Raw genomic sequence first — 18702 nt, 5'->3', positions numbered from 1 at the left:
CGGCCATTTTGAATTTAGAAAATGTCAGAAATGGATTCAGCATCCTCAATAACCCCCAAAACCACTCCAATATTGTTCAAATCGGCCAATCAGTTTTTGACATATTATCCATTATTATGGGGGATTATGCTAAATAAATCGAATTATGCAAATTATGAAAATTGCTCAACATATGCAAGTTAGCATCCGGCAGTTTCTACATGCTGGGGACCCATACTCAACATTTCTAACATAAAACCTTGGTGTACTCAATATGCCAGGGTTCAGATTCTGGCAAGTGGACTACAATGTATCCATATGAACGAATGTTTTAATTATATTACAGAAGAAAATGTACTTTTACACAATATATATATTTTCTTTTAGATGGCTCTGTATATTTATTGTTAGGATCCCAGCAGTGTGGAGGGTCCAATGTCACCACTAGGGCCAAATGTTCCTGAGATTCCACCAGACAAGATCATTGGAAATGCTAAAAGTATCTTTGTACACTATGGGCTTAAACCGTGTTGGTGCAAGCCGCCCTATGTTTTATTTATTTCTATTTTTCCAGAGAAACAGGGGAAATGCATTTAGCCTATTGATTACACTTATGATTGTGGGGTGCCAGGGTCTGTACTGTACTACATAAAAGGGATATTTCACTTTCAAAAAAACTTTTGGTCATTTTATTGTCTAATCATGCTTTTATGAACACCCTGAACAGATTTTAATTTGATGATTGAATATTTAGATATTTGATGTAAATGTTACCAGGCCCTCTCCACATACACACCCATTGTAACTGATGATAAAAGAAAAAAGTTATTGAAAAAATCACACCCAATGTGAAGTGAGCGGTGGTCGTGCTTGCATAACGTCTTCAATTGGTAATTGGTGATGTAATATGGCTACACACACGCACATTGCTATGGCAAAACGCTGAGGAAAACACATTGCTATGGCAAAGTGCTGAGGAAAAGTGGCTACAGATAGGTCTAGGATGTAATTGGTGATGTACATGTAATATGGCTACACACACACACACACACACACACACACACACACACACACATATTGCTATGGCAAAACGCTGAGGAAAACACATTGCTATGAAACGCTGAGGAAAAGTGGCTACAGATAATTGGTGATGTAATATGATGTAATATGGCTACACACACACACACACACACACACACACACACACACACACGCGCGCGCACACACACACACACACACACACACACACACACACACACACACACACACACACACACACACACACACACACACACACACACACACATATTGCTATGGCAAAACGCTGAGGAAAACACATTGATATGGCAAAACGCTGAGGAAAAGTGGCTACAGATAGTGGCTACAGATAATTGGTGATGTAATATGATGTAATATGGCTACACACACACACATATTGCTATGGCAAAACGCTGAGGAAAACACATTGCTATGGCAAAATGCTGAGGAAAAGTGGTTACAGACACACACACAGCCACTCTTAGGAGCGGTTTACCACCGCTCAAAAACATGGACTGCTCACGTATTAGGAGGATGAGTCACCAGAAAAAAAATATGGATGTTTTTAATGAATCTATCATGGTTAAAATGGAGTTTGAAGTTAGTTACCAGGGGGCGTGTATTTGGAGAGGCCCTGAGCCTGTAGGGCCTGATAACATTTACATCAAATATCTAAATATTGAATCAAGCAAATTAAAATCTGTTCAGGGTGTTCATAAAAGCATGATTAGACAATAAAATGACCAAAAGTTATTTTTGAAAGTGGAATATCCCTTTAAGAATCAACTCCATTTTTGACTAATGATTCCCTGACTAGCATCACAGACAGAGCTGAAGGACAAATGGTGGATTAATACCATATAGATAGAGCATACCCCCACCTTCACTTAATGCGCCCCTGATTTCAGCTGTTACAATTCCAAACATGACCTTCTTTAATTCCATCAGTCTATATTAGTAGCGTAACTAGTATAGTAGTATTAAAATGTTTTTTTTTGTCCAATGTATTTGTATTTAGGTTAATAAAGTTAACATGAGTATATCACTAAATGCATTTGAAATTTGATAAAAATGTTATATTTCAGGATTCCAATTCAAAAACAACAAAAACGTATTCATGATTCCAAGCTGCGATAGGTTTTGAGCTTGTAGATCTGCTGTTTTTGCTTCTTTTGTATGAGATACTAGAATGACAAAGTAGGACGTAGCGATATGCAATGTGGCCCACTGGAGTGAAGGTGGAAATATAGTGGCCCTCTGGAGTGAAGGTGGAAATATAGTGGCCCTCTGGAGTGAAGGTGGAAATATAGTGGCCCTCTGGAGTGAAGGTGGAAATTTAGTGGCCCTCTGGAGTGAAGGTGGAAATATAGTGGCCCTCGCCTGCTCGCCACCATCAAAGTTGCCCACCCCTGATATTTTAAGTAGATTAATACAGAACACATAACTTCATCCTGTTCTTTGCTTTAATGCCCACTAGGGGGGGTGAGAGCATTCTATATGATAGCTAAAGCATGCACTGGGGTTTTCAGACTTTTTACTTTGTAAGTTTGTAACAAAAAAAGAAAAGAAAAAAGAAAGAAAAGAAAATAACTAGTTGATAATATTCCCCCCCATCCCCTGGATCAATCTTCATGAGATACATAAAGTGGTTCCTGTGTAAATAGGCCGAAAAGCCTGCTAGGATCTCCTTTTAGTCGACCTTTAGTTGAAACTGTACCTTTTCCTATCGCAAACTCTTCAATCAATCAATCATCTTATTTTAATCTACAATAAGCATATTGCCTTGCCCAGGGGACTTCAACAGGGGGTCCGGGACCCATAAGGGGTCCCCAGAGTTACTACAGTGGGTCCTCCAAATCTTTGAGTGATAGAAACTTTTTTTTCTCCTTTTTTAGAGGGGAAAAGGAGCAGACTAAGTACAGAGTGAAAGTTCAAGTTTATTAAGTATTGACGGTTCAAGTGGTTAAAATAAACAAATAAAATGGTTCAATATGTATTCAAAGAGGTAATCAGCAGGTGTTATGCAGTACAGTCAGTTGAGAGATGAGCCCAACTGTGGTGTTTAAGGGAGTACCGTTTGTGTAGTTTAGACTGAATCAAAAGAAGGAAGCATTATTGTCCAGATCAAATTATTTGCTCTATCACTGTCTGGGTGATAACTGATATATGGTAGTTTTAAGTGTACATACCTATGCTATTTTGTTCTCTATTTGCTATATCAGTCTGTCTTGGTGACATTGGTGACATTTATGTATTTGGAAGAGATATACGTTGATCTTCAAGTACTGATTGAACCAACCCAGACCACAAGAGAAGCATTAATTCTTAAAAAACACAGCTGGATATTTGGTTGTAATTAAATTATTTAGAAGCTAAGAATTACCCGTAGGCTATTAGGCTTTGGGCCATGTTTTTCAATGTCATTCTTTCACTCAGCAGGATTTAATTCTACATCTTCTAGTGCAGTGTTTCTCAACCTTTTTTCTGCATGGGCACACTTTTCATGTCCCAAGAATCCATGGGCACACCAACATAATACGGGGGTGTAAATATCCTCACTGTCAGGAAGAAACCTTGTATCTCCAAGTTTCAAATTTGTACGTTTCTTCGCAAAGTAAAGCCCTTTCTTCATTATACAAGGCTTGTCGCACAACAGTAGTGAAAACAGCAGATTTACAAGCACACAACTTGTAGTGCTTGTAGATCGGCTGTTTTCACTAGTTTAAATCATTTTTAAAATGATAAATACAGTACTGGCTTTCAAGCAGTTTCAAGGGGCACACTTGACCCTTCTCAGGGGCACACCGACGGTCCCCAGGCACAGTGGTTGAGAAACACTGTTCTAGTGACATGCCTGGAAGCACAAACAATTATGTCTCAAGACAAATTAATTTGTGCATGACAGTTTACAGTTTCATGGACACGAGAGATCAACTGTGATTAATTTATATATGAAATGCCCCTTTATCTTCTAGAACGTTAATCCTTTTGGGAGGCAAGATTACAATCAAACACTGAGTGAGTTATTAGTCCAGGTCCAGAGGAACACAGAAGACACATTGTAGTCACAAAACTTAGGCGATAGAAATATAAGAGCGACTAAGCTCCACTATGGAACGTTAACTTGTGATTGGAGCAGGCTTGGAGATGAAACACACCATTTAGAATAACAGTGATGAATGCCAATGTATTCAGCATTTCTGAGCGGCTCCGCTCCATAGAGTGGCTGTGTGTGTGTGTGTGTGTGTGTGTGTGTGTGTGTGTGTGTGTGTGTGTGTGTGTGTGTGTGTGTGTGTGTGTGTGTGTGTGTCTGTAGCCTGTACTCCTCAGCGTTTTGCCATAGCAATGTGTGTGTGTGTGTGTGTGTAGCCTATAGCCTGTACTCCTCAGTGTTTTGCCATAGCAATGTGTGCGTGTGTCTGTAGCCTGTACATCCTAGACTTATATCCTAGTCTGAAGACGTTATGCAAGCACGACCACCGCTCACTTCACATCGGGTGTGATTTTTTGGTTATCAAGTGATTTCAGGTAATCATTTGCTATGGAGTATTCAGTAACCGGGATCTCTGTGTCTCTCCTGCTCCTTAGAAAACAGAAATAGTCTACATTTTACGTGGGGAGGAATTAATTGGCATAACGACTAAACTGAGCAAAAACTACTACACTAGCCTACTACTCTAAATAAAAAAGTAACACATTGGATGAAGTGGGGCTTTAAGCCACCAATAGAGGGCATGCACATGCATAAAGTGAATGGCAAATGGAGTGGCAAAGTGAGTTTTAAGTTACAATCAGATAGGACTTTTCTGTTTAGATGTATGGGCTGTTAAAGGAGTAGTTCACCCCCAAAATTATTATTTTTTTCCTATTGATTACTCATGCTATGCTAGAGACTTGAGTTCAAATATATTTTTTAGTTTTTGTTGCATTCTTAATAAGACAATAATTTGATAACAATACATTTACCCCCATTGATTCCGGATTGGGACCCAAATGCATTTGGGTCCCCATTCGGAATCAGTGGGGGTAAATCGACTAAAATATTTTTAATATATTTATAATATTTTTTATCCTCCTAAGCACAGCACTCTCGATAGACCCTAGTAGAGAAATATACCCAAAGGTTAGAACGGGCTAGGTATTGAAAGAGTCCCACCAGACATTCGTCAGAGGTTCTGCGGGTTAGAATATATATATTACATTAGGTATTTTATTTCCATGGCATTCATATACATCTCCCACAGTTGTTCAAAATCACTCTGTCTACCCCACACTTTATATGTCAACCTCTCCAGCCCCATGGAATTCATGAGTTCTCGATGCCACATCCTCAACGTAGGGGCATCCACGCTTTTCCAACATAGTGCCACCACTCTTCTAGCTTGGTTAGTTTTGCTGGTTGTATAAAGTTCTTCGGATAAATTCCAAGTATACAGAGTTTGGCACTTAGAGGAACTGTGATTTTAAAGATGCTCAAGGACTCTTCGCATTAACTCAGGGGGAGCCCGGATTCGAACTGGGAACCCTTCGTGCTGGTTTCTCTACCCCTGAGCTATGCCGTGGTTTCTCTACCCCTGAGCTATGCCGCCCCAGTACAGTATACAGTACAGTACAGTACAGTACAGTAATGAAGCGGGTGCGAACTCTCGGGCTGCAAACTTCTAGTTTTTTACATTTTGAAAACTTTGGACAAAAATAGGGATGCCAATCATGCCAGGGTTGGCTAATATACCTTGGCAATGTAGCCAATCCTGCTACAATTCAATGGTCTTTTCTCTATAAAGTTTTCTCAGAGATTTGCTTATGAAGGAAAGAGGTTCAACTACATAGGAATAGCCTTCTATTATTATGCCACAACAACAATCGGAGTGGGAGTGGTTTACTGGTGCCACAAAAAAGACTCCATTCATTTTTCCCATAGACCTTTACACAAATATTTATATACATTATGTTAAGTCTAGTATCAAGCTATCCAGGATCCTGGTGAATCATAACCATAAAACTTTTGATTCTGTGAAAAAAGAAGAAAGAAAACCGCTAAACAAAGGGTATCTAATGTAGTATATTATGCTACTAGTAAGACACCTCAGGGCGACATTCTCGGCCATCTGGCCTGTGATGTATATCGGACCAGTTACCCATATATGGAGACCCCTGGTAGCCATATGGAGATCCATGTACTTTATATGGTACATCCCTTTTATGCCCATACATGGAGATCCCTGTATGAACCAGCCACGCAGATAACGCAGATATGGGCTGTCTTCCTCCATACGGGCATTCCCATATGAAGTCCAGTTAGATATGGGCTTAATATTGATGACATCAGGGATCTATCTGGGCATAAAAGGGATTCTGTTAGAGTGGTTCTCATGACATCACAACATACGATCCCTTTTATGCCCATATGGAGATCCCTATCTGAACCAGCCACACAGATATGGGCCATGTCTTGGCCATGGTCTAGTCTAGCATCCTGCATGCAGCATGCATGTGATCAGATGCTGTGTCTCATGTGAGAGAGATGATGACCAAGGTTTAGGAGAACCAAAAGCTTCAAGATAGCCTAAAACAGTGGTTCCCAAACATCTTAGCTTTGATTGATTGATTGAAGACTTTATTAGTAGTTTGCACAGAAAAGGGTGACAGACAGTGCAGTTCACTGGTTCAAGGTCAACTAAAAGGAGATCCTAGTAAGCTTTTCGGCTTATTTACACAGGAAACCTTTATGCATCTCATAATGCTCGAGACCCAAAAGAGAAATTAGATGTTTGCCCGGGACCAAACTAATAAAAATAGCCGTTCTACAAGCTCACAGCGTGTCTGAAGCTTGTAGATTGGCTATTTTCACTACTTCTTAAACATTTGTGTTGTAATGTATGGAATTTCTTAGATTTTTCTTTGATTCCTTCATGAGATTACTGAAAATGTTTTATTCATGAAAAAAAAAAAAATCTTTTTGGGGAGGGATGTGTTTTTTGAAAATATTTTTGAATAATAATTTAAAAAACAAAATGTAGGAAAAACAAACAAAGGGACCCATACAAATCTAAATGGGTCACGACCCACTGTTTGGTGAAACGGTGGACCTTAAACATCTTAAATCACCAGATTTCCCTGTAATTGTTTATTTTCTTGGCTCTTCCAAATGTCTTAATGGAAAACTCTGGATGCAGCCAGAGGCACTTCCCACTTCCCTCACCCAGCCGCGACCGAGTATTTCCCGGTGGATCTGTGCACAAGGGGCGGGGGCAACCCCGCCCACCGAAGATTTTGATTGGCTGAAGCGGAGCTAGGGAGCGCTCCATTGTAGTCGCTTGGACGGGGCGTTTATCGTGCGCTTGCCCAGGCCTTATGGCCTGGGCATAAATATAACGATTGCATTCACCACGGCTTCGTAACTCGCGCGGCTGGCCCGCTCTTCGCGGCCACTCGCGCCTGCGGCGCTCGGGGGCGAAGAGCAGGACCAAGGTCCGCTGGCCTTCGCGCCGCTTGCAGTGTCGTGGACAATCGAGCGGCTCCGCCCCTTGTGCTCAGATCCACCGGGAAATACTCGCTCGCCACCCAGCCCTGCCCTGCGTACAAGGATTCACTGCGGGCCCCTTAGACTGGGAACACATTATTATGCATTATTTTGTGCTTCAACTATTGAAAAATAGCAGATGTATACAAGCTCACAGCGCGGCATCGAGTGCCGCCAGGGGCGCTGGAACTCCCATATCCCAAGGGGAGCTGAGCTTGGAGGAGTTCATGCGTGCGGCCAAAGGCCGCACGCCGAAAAATTCACGTTTTTTATCCGGTTTTGGGTTATTTTTATTACGGTTTCGGGTGCTTATTCCCCGCACAACGGTGTAACAAGGAGCTATATAGTTACTAGTTATTTTAGCACACAGTGCAACACACAGCACGCATGCACACACACAGTCACTCACGCACACACTACAAAATCGGGTATTATTTTTGTAACAGTTTTCTACAGTTTTTTATTCCCCATATACAACGGTGTTAGTTTGCAACAATGAGCCTATAGACAGTTTCTAGTTCTCAAATGAATAGACTTTGGTGTGCCATCAAAGCGGGATTTAAATTTGACTTCCCTTCTGACCGGAAGTGGCAAGGTGACCATGTGATTAGGTCACCATGTGATAATCAAATACCTTTTTTCAACATATTTTATTCCCCAAAGTCAAATACATTATTGTTTTAATATAGCTCTGTGTGTGTAGGCATATGGGCTTATTAAAAAAAATAATAATAATAATAATAATCTTTTTCCTCCCTCCCCACCACCAGGGGAGCTGCAGCTCCCTCAGCACCCCACTTCCAGCGCCCCTGAGTGCCGCGCTGCGAGCTTGTAGATCAACAATTTTTTTTAAATAGTGAAAATTTGTATATTTCAAATCCTTCTAAGGTTTTTCTAGGTCAGCGTTGCTCAAACTTTTTCATGTGAAGGACCCCGAAAAGAATATGTATTTGCCCCCCCCCCCCCCCCATCTCCAAATATTTACTTCCAGGGAAGCAAAAAATACATAGACTAAAGTATTCAAAGATTTGCACACATTTTCACAACTTTTCAAAAATAGCAAATCTACAAGCTTGCAGCGCGGCACTCGGAGCTTGTAGATCTGCTATTTTTCAATAGCTAAAGTATATAAAATAATGAAGGCCCCTCCTCCACCTTGGGCCCTAGTAACTCAGTCCCACTGTTCCCCCCCTCCTTGTGACGCCCCTGCCCTCACCATCGGGGCAGAGGCGTCAATTGGGTATGGCAAGCAATGGCAGCTGCCATACATTGGCTCAGGGGGAAAATAATAAAATGTACTATAATCGTGCCCGTTGCTAAGGTATGGCAACATGACTGGTGTTTTGCGCGCGTGCAAAACACCAGTCATGTTGCCATACCTTAGCTTTTTCTGAACTGACGCCGCTGCATCGGGTGCGAGCCTTTTGCGCGCTACCACTCCCTCCCTCCTCCCTCCCTCCTCCCTCCCTCTCTCTACACGGCGGAAACGTGTATGGTTTTTTTCCTCACTTGGTCCTGGATCCCAGAGCAGAGCTGGCTGGAGGAGCAGCAGCCTGACCACCGAAAAACACGCGAGACGGCCGGGGGACCAGCCAGGCCAGGCCAGCGCGTAAAATAAGAGCGCACACACACCGTCCGTTGGTTCACCGTTGGTTCATGTTGATCGCCGAGAGAGGAAGGAGAGAGAGGGGGGAAACACAGCCAAACAGAAGAACACGAGACCTCAGACATACAGCCAGAGACCTGCTCGTCCTGCTGTGTGTGTGTGCGTGCGCGCACTGTGGAGGGACCAGGGGAGGAGGGTTTCCGTTTAGAGGGCACTGACTGTTTGCTATTGGAGGACTGGGAGGCTCGTCGTACCTCTCGGAGCCTCTCCAGAGACTCAGCGAGGAGCTGTGCGTGGAAAAGCCCCATGCATTCCTCCGCACGGAGAGGAATAACTGGAAAGAAGAACAAGAAGTGGCCTCTTCGTAAAGAATAATAATAATAAAAACCCCGCAAGAGGAGCGATCAGATCAGAGACGGGCGGGCGGGCACGTTTACATGCAGCACGTCGAGACGAGGAGGCGCTTGTTGTCGGGATTGCTGTGCTGGAGGTTTTTCTATCTTGTGTTTTAAATGCCAAACGGGGATTCTAATTCTTCAGGGCGTGCGATGAGATCGCGTCGCTTGTGAGGCAAAGAAAATGCTTTGATGAATAATTTACGGTCTCTTCGTCCGGGTGTATCGCTGCTGCTGCTGCTACGCCTGACGCCGCCGCGGAACGGTGAACGGGCCCCGATGGTTGATTAGAGAAAACCACGGTAACACGGGAGATTTTTATAAAAAATCGCGGTGGTGGAGGGGGGGGGGGGGGGGACAATCGCGGTGTGGGGGCCCGTTCGGTACGCCGAGCCCCGGTATAGTCATGTTGAGTCGATGGGGGAGGAGAGACGGCCGATCGTAGCAGCTCGACGCCGATCCTGTCTATGTGTGTGTGTGTGTGTGTGTGTGTGTGTGTGGTATGTCACCACATTTTCAGGATTAGTCTCGTTTCGTGAACCTGCCTCCCGGCAAAAAGCTTAACAGCAGATACTTTGTCTAGAGAAGCACTAATCGGGCAATGGTGTATTATAGCCTCCTATATATAGCCCGTTCTCATGAAGTTTTTGTCTTATTTGAGAAAGTCACGAAGATGTTCCCCTCAAACGCCTTATAAAACTATATGATCTCTGCTGACCAAGCAGTCTTTTCTTTAAAAAAAAGAAAGAAAAGAAAAACGATAGGTTCATCTCAAGTAATTGTTTCGTAAAACAGCCTACCTCCTCCTTAGTTTGCATTAGTCTAAAGTGTTATATTCTGCAGAGAGAGAGAGAGTCAATGAGCACCGTTTTCATTAATGGAACTTACTTGATATCTCATGCAACGCACGCCCTCATATCTATCTACCTCAAAACAACCCGAGATTGCTTTCTGATATCAAACACAAAAAAAAAAACAATCTTCTCCTCCAAATGAATACCTCATCCTCCTCACTGCAACGTCGCTGCATCGCAAACTGAGCGCTGTTTGTCGTGCAGTCTGTACTCTGTAAGCCTACAGTAGTGCATGCACAAACATGGCCTCTTTCCCAGACTCGGACCTGCAGACGTGCCCGCTCTGCAAGGAGCTGTGCGGCTCCTCCGCTCCCATCTCCTCCAACTCCTCCACCTCCTCGTCGTCCTCGCACACCTCCTCCTCCTCCGGCCAGACGACCAGGAGGCTCCACGTCCTGCCCTGCCTCCACGCCTTCTGCAGGCAGTGCCTGGAGTCCCAGCGGAGCCCCGGGGAGCCCCTGAAGCTGCGCTGCCCCACGTGCGACCAGAAGGTTGTCAATATTCAATTTACCCAATTTACCCCCTGACCATTATCTACGGACCGTACATATGTTCCCCAGGTTCTATGTTCCCCAGGTTCTATGTTCCCCACTTTCTTACCACCTAACCCCTAACCCTAACCTCACTAAAACTAATGCTGTGAGGTGGGGAACATAGGCTAGAGAGAGGGGAACATAGAACCTGGGGAACATAGAGGACCCCACATCTACTGCATAGTACTGTTCTATCCCGTCTGTCAGTCAATGTTATATATGAGATACTTCAGTGGTTTCCTGAGTAAATTGAGCCAAGTGCTTTTCTAGGATCTCCTTTTAGTTGACCTTGTACCAGTGAACTGTACCGTCACCAAACTGGGGGCAGACCTCTATTCAGAAACACCCCTACTTAACATCCCTAACAAACATCCCTATTCAGAAATATAGGCCTACCCCCACTGAGGTTAGGGTTTAGGTGACACCTCCATTTAGAATAATATGGAAGTCAATCTTTTGAATAGCAATGTTTCTGAATAGAGATGCCTCAGTATGCAAACTTCTAATAAAGTCTTCAATCAACCAAAGGAGCTTTATTGGCATGAGAAAACATAAGTGGCGTCAGTTCAGAAAAAAAGCTAAGGTATGGCAACTTGCACGCGCGCCAGACACCAGTCATGTTGCCATACCTTAGCAACAGGCACGATGAATGTATTTTAAGAAGTACATCCCCCCCCCCCCCCCCCCCCTGTAGCCAAGGGTATGGCAGCTGACATAGCTTGCCATACCCAATTGACGCCTCTGGAAAACATACATTTGCATTGTGTCACAAGTGTCACAAATAAAATGAAAACAGTTGAAAATGGGGAACATATACATTGGGAGGGGGTACAGCATTGTGTAAACAGAGCTATGTCGCATTGTGACATTTTATATATACAGGCAGGGTATAAAGCTTTTGGAACAAATAGAATAATTTCTTCTCAAAATGCATTTAAAAGTAGTAGCTCTGTTTCATACTGTGTGTGCAGTAGGTCTAGATGTCAATCCATGGTTTATAGTCCTTATAGGGTGGTTGTGTTTCTAGCCTTCTTTTGTCACAACAGTACACAAATCTTGCTGCCGTGGTCGCACATTGTTGTATTTCTCCCAGTAGGTGTGGGAGTTTCTCATCATTTGGTCGTTGGTTTTTCAAACTCCCTTCAGGTGTCCATCAGCGAGGCGGGCGTGGACTCCCTGCCCTCGTCCAACTTCCTGTTCAGCAACCTGCTGGACGTGGTGGTGAGCTCTGATGAGCAGATCCAGAACAAGAACGGCCACCATCGCGGCGGAGGAGGAGGCGGAGTGGGCATGGGTTCCTCCTCCGGGTTCCACCGGCCCCATGGGGGTCTCCTGCGCCCGCACCACCTGGGAGAGCCCCAGTGCAGCTCCTGTGACGAGGAGAACCCGGCCAGCTCCCACTGCCTGGACTGCCAGGTAGGAAGGACCATGACATGGGACGATATCATGATAAATATCATGACATGGGACCATATCATGATAAATATCGTTGAGACGATACAATGTCTCCACGACAGGGCATTCACCAAATATTCGAATATCAAAGTCACTATTCGACGTTGTTCATTGAAGTCAAATATCCGACCTAACCTTATACGTTCATTATACGTTCATTATATTTCAGCACATACCGGTATATGGACAAACCCACCTTGACATGAACACAGAGATTACACACATTTATCGATAGACCAAGAGTAGCTTAAAATTTCCAAATACAATTCAGTTACTATATCGTTACTTTTCCACCCCTAATGTTTCCATATGGCCCACCTCCCCTACTTGCCAGGAGTACCTGTGTGACAACTGCGTGCGGGCCCACCTGAGGGTCCGGCTGACCAAGGACCACTTCATCGAGCGCCTGGGCGAGAGCCTCCACCTGGGGGGCCGCGCCAACGCCAACAGCAACCCGGGCCAGCCGGGGGTCTCCGTCTCGCTGGCCCAGTCGCTGCAGAACAACTTCGCCCTGCTCTCCCTCTTCCAGGACCGCATGAGCTTCTGTCAGCATCACGACAACGAGGTGAGTTCAGCATCAGTACCTTACTGTACTGAGATGATATCATATGCATATGAACACACACACACACACACACACACACACACACACACACACACACACACACACACTCTCTCTCTCAGTAGCTGGAGTTGTTACTTGTACCAGCAGAGCGTGCAAGTACTGTGTTGGGTGCCGTCCGTTTCCAGCCGACAGTACAATGGCAGGGCCCTTTAGCCAATGAGGGAGCAGCGTTCTCGGTGACGTCACCACCACCAAGTGCGACCTGATATAAATAACAAGGCGCAAGTTGGCACCTCGACAGAGTGCCAACGTTCCCTCCCCCACATACCGTAATTGCTGGACTATAAGCCGTGGCTTTTTGAAGCGGTGAAAGCCGCTTCCAAGGAGTGGCTTTGTGTGTCCCGTACATGTCCCGTGCATGCAGAATTGAGGATTGGTCAAGCTTCACATGACAATTTGGCCCTCCAGACAAAATCATTCATTCATTCAGAATTCATAAAAATATAGAACTAAAGCACATAGAAAGTATAGATCTAGAACACAGAATGTATAGATCTAGAACACAGATTTCATAGCTCTAGAACACATAGAATAAAAATTCACCGCTTCACTTTGAACCGAGGTTTGATTTTTTCCTATGGTTTGAACCCTGCGGCTTATACAGCGGTGCGGCTTATATAGAGATTTTTACAGCTAACAGCCAGTTAGTTAGTTTTGCAATGGTCTTTAACAAGGATTTATATATAGATCTTTACAGCTAACGGCCACCAGGGGCGCTCTAGCAGGAAGGACACCTGCGGCTTATAGTCAGGTGCGGCTTATATATGTAAACATTTGTTTTTTGTTCTAAATTTAGCTGGTGCGGCTTATAATCAGGTGCAGCTTTTAGTCCAGCAATGACGGTACATACATACAAACTGCACTGATCGCAGTATTTGCGCGCTCTGCTGGCGCACAAGTAGGCCATATACTATACGACCATAAGTGCACAAGACGCAAGTTGGCACCGTGACCGAGTGCAGTCTAGTTGTTATTGTAATGGGACTAACCTTTTTTAATTGGTCCTTGTTGTGTAATTGCATCAGGCATGTTGTATAACACACTCACAAACATTCACCGTCCTATAGATTAATAGCATTATGTGTTGTATGGTACAGAACCATACTGGGGGCCATATGGCCCGGAGTTCAAAGGAAGCAGAGTGGCTCTTCACCTAGTTCCCTGGAGACAGCCCGGCACGTGTGCTGAGTGGGATACACACACACACACACACACACACACACACACACACACACACACACACACACACACACACACACACACACACACACACACACACACACACACACACACACACACACACACACACACACACACAAACACACACACACACACACACACACACACACACACACACACACACACACACACACGGAGAGAGAGAGAGAGAGAGAGTCTGGTTAATCTGTACCACACCAGCCATCCAGGGCAGAGGGAGTGAGAGGCCCCTCAAGTAAATGCACACATGTTTTTTCTGACTGTTGGGAGAAGTCATAACCATGGAGATGTTATGGAGGTCTAGGATTTCTGCGAGATGAGAGGAACTAGTAAGGACTCTAAGGTCAAAGTTCCTTTGTTGTCAATGTGATCTCTGCAACTGGGTAAACTACAAAGGCCTTTTAAAACAGGAGCCCAAAGTTCTTCCTTTTGCTTTTTAGTCGTATGCTCGGGGAAAAATAACAAATGGCTCCGGTAGGGGGTCTTTGGAATCTTATCCTCCTGCAACTCCTGGTTTCTATTCAGTACACTGGGAAGTTATGGTCAAGTCGTAGGAAGGGAAAAATGCAATAAAGAAAAAAGAAAGAAAAAAAAGGCACCCAGGCAAAATGGCCGCCGCCCATGCACTCCAGTAGCTGACCGTATAGTGCATTGATTATCGCAACATCCATGGTACGATGTATGGCTGGAGACCAGTGTTGGCATGTCCTTTATCCCTCAGTCTCTACCCTCAGTTTACTGTCTGTCTGATGTCCTATGTGAATTTGAAAGTAAAAACCAACAACGTATATCTAAAAAACGTCCGCCGTGCGACTGTAGCCCACTCCTACAGTCATTGCATTGCCAGCTCAACATGAAGTGTCCACTGAGTGATCAATGTTATCATTGTGGTAAAGCAGTATCTGGGTCATAAGATGAGTAATTCTGTCTGCGGTTTTCGAAACCTTAAGTCATCCATGGTTGCAAAGAACCAGTTCAGATTCCAGGGGGTTGGGTTTGGGGGGGGGGGGGGGGGGGGGGGGTCAGTTTCCCTCCTCCTCCTTTTGCCCATTGCCAGTAAATAGGTGGGTTCACTTTTCCAGTAAGGACTCTGTTTCCCAGTAACGCCTCTCTCCGGCTCCCAGCCTGGGGGAGGGAATGACATTGGAGACGGCCAGCCTTTCTTTACCTGTGAGCTCTGAACAGGCAAGAGTCATTGTCTGGTGATCTGAGCCCGCACTCCATCAAACAGTGCCACAGCAGTCATATGACTGGCTAGCTGCCTGCATGTATGTAGCTGCTCTGCTGGAGACCTGCGATGGCCTGTCTGCTGTTCTCAAGGGGATTGCTGTTTTTTTTGCATGGCAGGAGTTCATTTTCCAATGTGCTGCAGAAGAGATTTGGCGTAGAGGGGGAAAAACAAGTTGACCAACTAAGTATATAGGGTTTTAGCGGTACAACTAATTGTACTAATTATTATGAAATTATATAGTATAGAGTATCGTTTTAATTGACCAACTACTGCTCACTGAGATCTACGGTAACAAAGTCAGAATTAGGATGCAAATTATCGATTAATTCATTAATTGATAGTTGATAACCTTATCAATCGATTAACGATTAATAGATAAGCGGATAAGCGGCAAGCAGTGCTTGTTAAGATCACATTTGATATCACACACACCATACCTGTAATTTTCACTAGGCAATCTTTTTTTTAATTTAACATTTATTTTGAGATTAATTGTTAACATCCCTAGTTAGAATTTCATGGAAAAGAAGAATTATGAGATATCAAGTCAACATTTTCAGAAGAGAACTCCGTGGCAGAAATGGGCTTCCTCAGTGCATATCTCCGTGGGATGGTGTTTTTTACTGGTGTTTCAGTCCGAGTGTGGGGAAAGGGTGCGTTTGGAAATGCGCACCGGACTGCGCGGGCGTTTATCGTGGGCTTGCCCAGGCCTTACGGCCTGGGCATAAATATAACGATTGCATTCACCACGGCTTCGTAACTCGCGCGGCGCTCCGCCGGCCGCGCGGCCCTGGCCCGCTCTTCGCGGCCACTCGCGCCTGCGGCGCTCGGGGGCGAAGAGCAGGACCAAGGTCCGCTGGCCTTCGCGCCGCTTGCAATGTCGTGGACAATAAAACGAGCGCACCCTTTCATACACTCTGACTGAATCACCAGTAAAAAACACTCTCTCATATCTCCGTAGTGTTATCCTAGCATGTAGTTTAGCGTGTAGCGTAACATTGACTCGCAGTTCAATGTGACACTGCTCCTGGAAGTAATTGGTAAATCAACAGTAAGCGTTAGCGGGCTATAATATAATCACTTACGTAATGCCACTGCATCGATGGAGAATCCTCCATGTTTGTCCACATCACGATGCATGTTAGAATCAATTAATTTCCACACAAGAATGCCACGGATGACACTTAGCGTCACATGGGCAGACCACATCAGAAACGCGTCCTCTGCGGGGACCTACCATGGGTCACGGACCAGGTCAGAGATAGACCTACCATGGGTCACGGACCAGGTCAGAGATAGAAGACCTACCATGGGTCCCGGACCAGGTCAGAGATAGAAGACCTACCATGGGGCACGGACCAGGTCAGAGATAGAAGACCTACCATGGGTCACGGAGCCAGGTCAGAGATAGAAGACCTACCATGGGTCACGGAGCCAGGTCAGAGATAGAAGACCTACCATGGGGCACGGACCAGGTCAGAGATAGAAGACCTACCATGGGGCACGGACCAGGTCAGAGATAGAAGACCTACCATGGGTCACGGACCAGGTCAGAGATAGAAGACCTACCATGGGTCACGGACCAGGTCAGAGATAGAGGACCTACCATGGGTCACGGACCAGGTCAGAGATAGAAGACCTACCATGGGTCACGGACCAGGTCAGAGATAGAAGACCTACCATGGGTCACGGACCAGGTCAGAGATAGAAGACCTACCATGGGTCACGGACCAGGTCAGAGATAGAAGACCTACCATGGGTCACGGACCAGGTCAGAGATAGAAGACCTACCATGGGTCACGGACCAGGTCAGAGATAGAAGACCTACCATGGGTCACGGACCAGGTCAGAGATAGAAGACCTACCATGGGTCACGGACCAGGTCAGAGATAGAAGACCTACCATGGGTCACGGACCAGGTCAGAGATAGAAGACCTACCATGGGTCACGGACCAGGTCAGAGATAGAAGACCTACCATGGGTCACGGACCAGGTCAGAGATAGAAGACCTACCATGGGTCACGGACCAGGTCAGAGATAGAAGACCTACCATGGGTCACGGACCAGGTCAGAGATAGAAGACCTACCATGGGTCACGGACCAGGTCAGAGATAGAAGACCTACCATGGGTCACGGACCAGGTCAGAGATAGAAGACCTACCATGGGTCACGGACCAGGTCAGAGATAGAAGACCTACCATGGGTCACGGACCAGGTCAGAGATAGAAGACCTACCATGGGTCACGGACCAGGTCAGAGATAGAAGACCTACCATGGGTCACGGACCAGGTCAGAGATAGAAGACCTACCATGGGTCACGGACCAGGTCAGAGATAGAAGACCTACCATGGGTCACGGACCAGGTCAGAGATAGAAGGATGAGGGCTGGCATGGCTGGGCACTGTGTCAGCCTGTCAGGCACACAGAACTGGTTGCAAGCAAACCCACACTGTGGGCACCCAGGGCACTGCCAGGAAAGGAGAGAGGTAGGGCTGTCACAATTGGTACATAATCGTCTAATCGCGATTATTTTTCATAATCGTCATAATCGTTTCCATGTTGAAAAACGTACATATATTTAATAAGAAAGTCAAAAATAGTGGAAATAGACGATCTACAAGCTCGCGATGCGTTGCGAGCTTGTAGATCGGCTATTTCCACTATCAATGTTCTTTTTTTAAGTATAAAGTTGTCAAATATGTCTTTGTATCTTTGTATATTTAGGTTATGTGTCATATTTGCCATGTGCAACTTCAAAGCCTACGAGCCAAACAGGAATGTAATTGTCAACGACAAAAACACAATTAAATCGTTAATCGCAATTATTTGAACTAATCGTCATGTAAAATGTCTTAATCGTGACAGCCCTAGAAAGAGGCGCGTTACCTACGTGCCTACCTACGTGCACTGTGGCACGACAGTGGAACTAACAACAATGCAGGTCCGCACCATAGAGGTATAATATAATAGAGAGCGGACAGCCCCGCCCCCAGCTATTCATTTCAATGCAAGTTGCTCAGTGGTGTTTGAAGCCCCCGGAAGACTGCCGGCACGATTGGTCTAAAAAGTTAGGACAAAGTGTTGAGCACTGAGCAGGCGCACACGGGTACGCAGTAGCAGTAGCAGTAGCAGTAGCATTAGCATACGCACTCGCAGTAGCGTTTAACTGCTATCCCAGGGTTGACCACCAGGCCAAGGCTGCTTCCACATTCTACCGTGGTTCTGGGGGCTTGGTCTGCACTCGC

The 18702-nt window shown here is 45.2% G+C and overlaps 1 protein-coding gene across 1 annotated transcript in view; it reads left to right on the top strand.

Annotated features, from left to right (window-relative positions):
* Nucleotides 1-10453: 10453 nt before the first annotated feature.
* LOC308293203 (E3 ubiquitin-protein ligase TRIM71-like) overlaps nt 10454-18702 on the top strand; it is a gene marked incomplete at its 3' end in the record, with an annotated part of 43579 nt that continues 35330 nt past the window's right edge. Inside the window, 3 exon segments of the mRNA XM_080735640.1 lie at nt 10454-10886; nt 12075-12344; nt 12718-12948. Of these exon segments, the coding sequence (XP_080591766.1) occupies nt 10638-10886; nt 12075-12344; nt 12718-12948 (750 nt within the window). The 5' untranslated portion in view covers nt 10454-10637.

The sequence above is a fragment of the Nannobrachium achirus genome (assembly GCF_963921795.1).
Source record: "Nannobrachium achirus genome assembly, chromosome: 10".
Taxonomy (NCBI): domain Eukaryota; kingdom Metazoa; phylum Chordata; class Actinopteri; order Myctophiformes; family Myctophidae; genus Nannobrachium; species Nannobrachium achirus.
The sequence above is the reverse complement of the archived record's forward strand: the minus strand, read 5'-3'. Positions and strand labels throughout refer to the sequence as shown.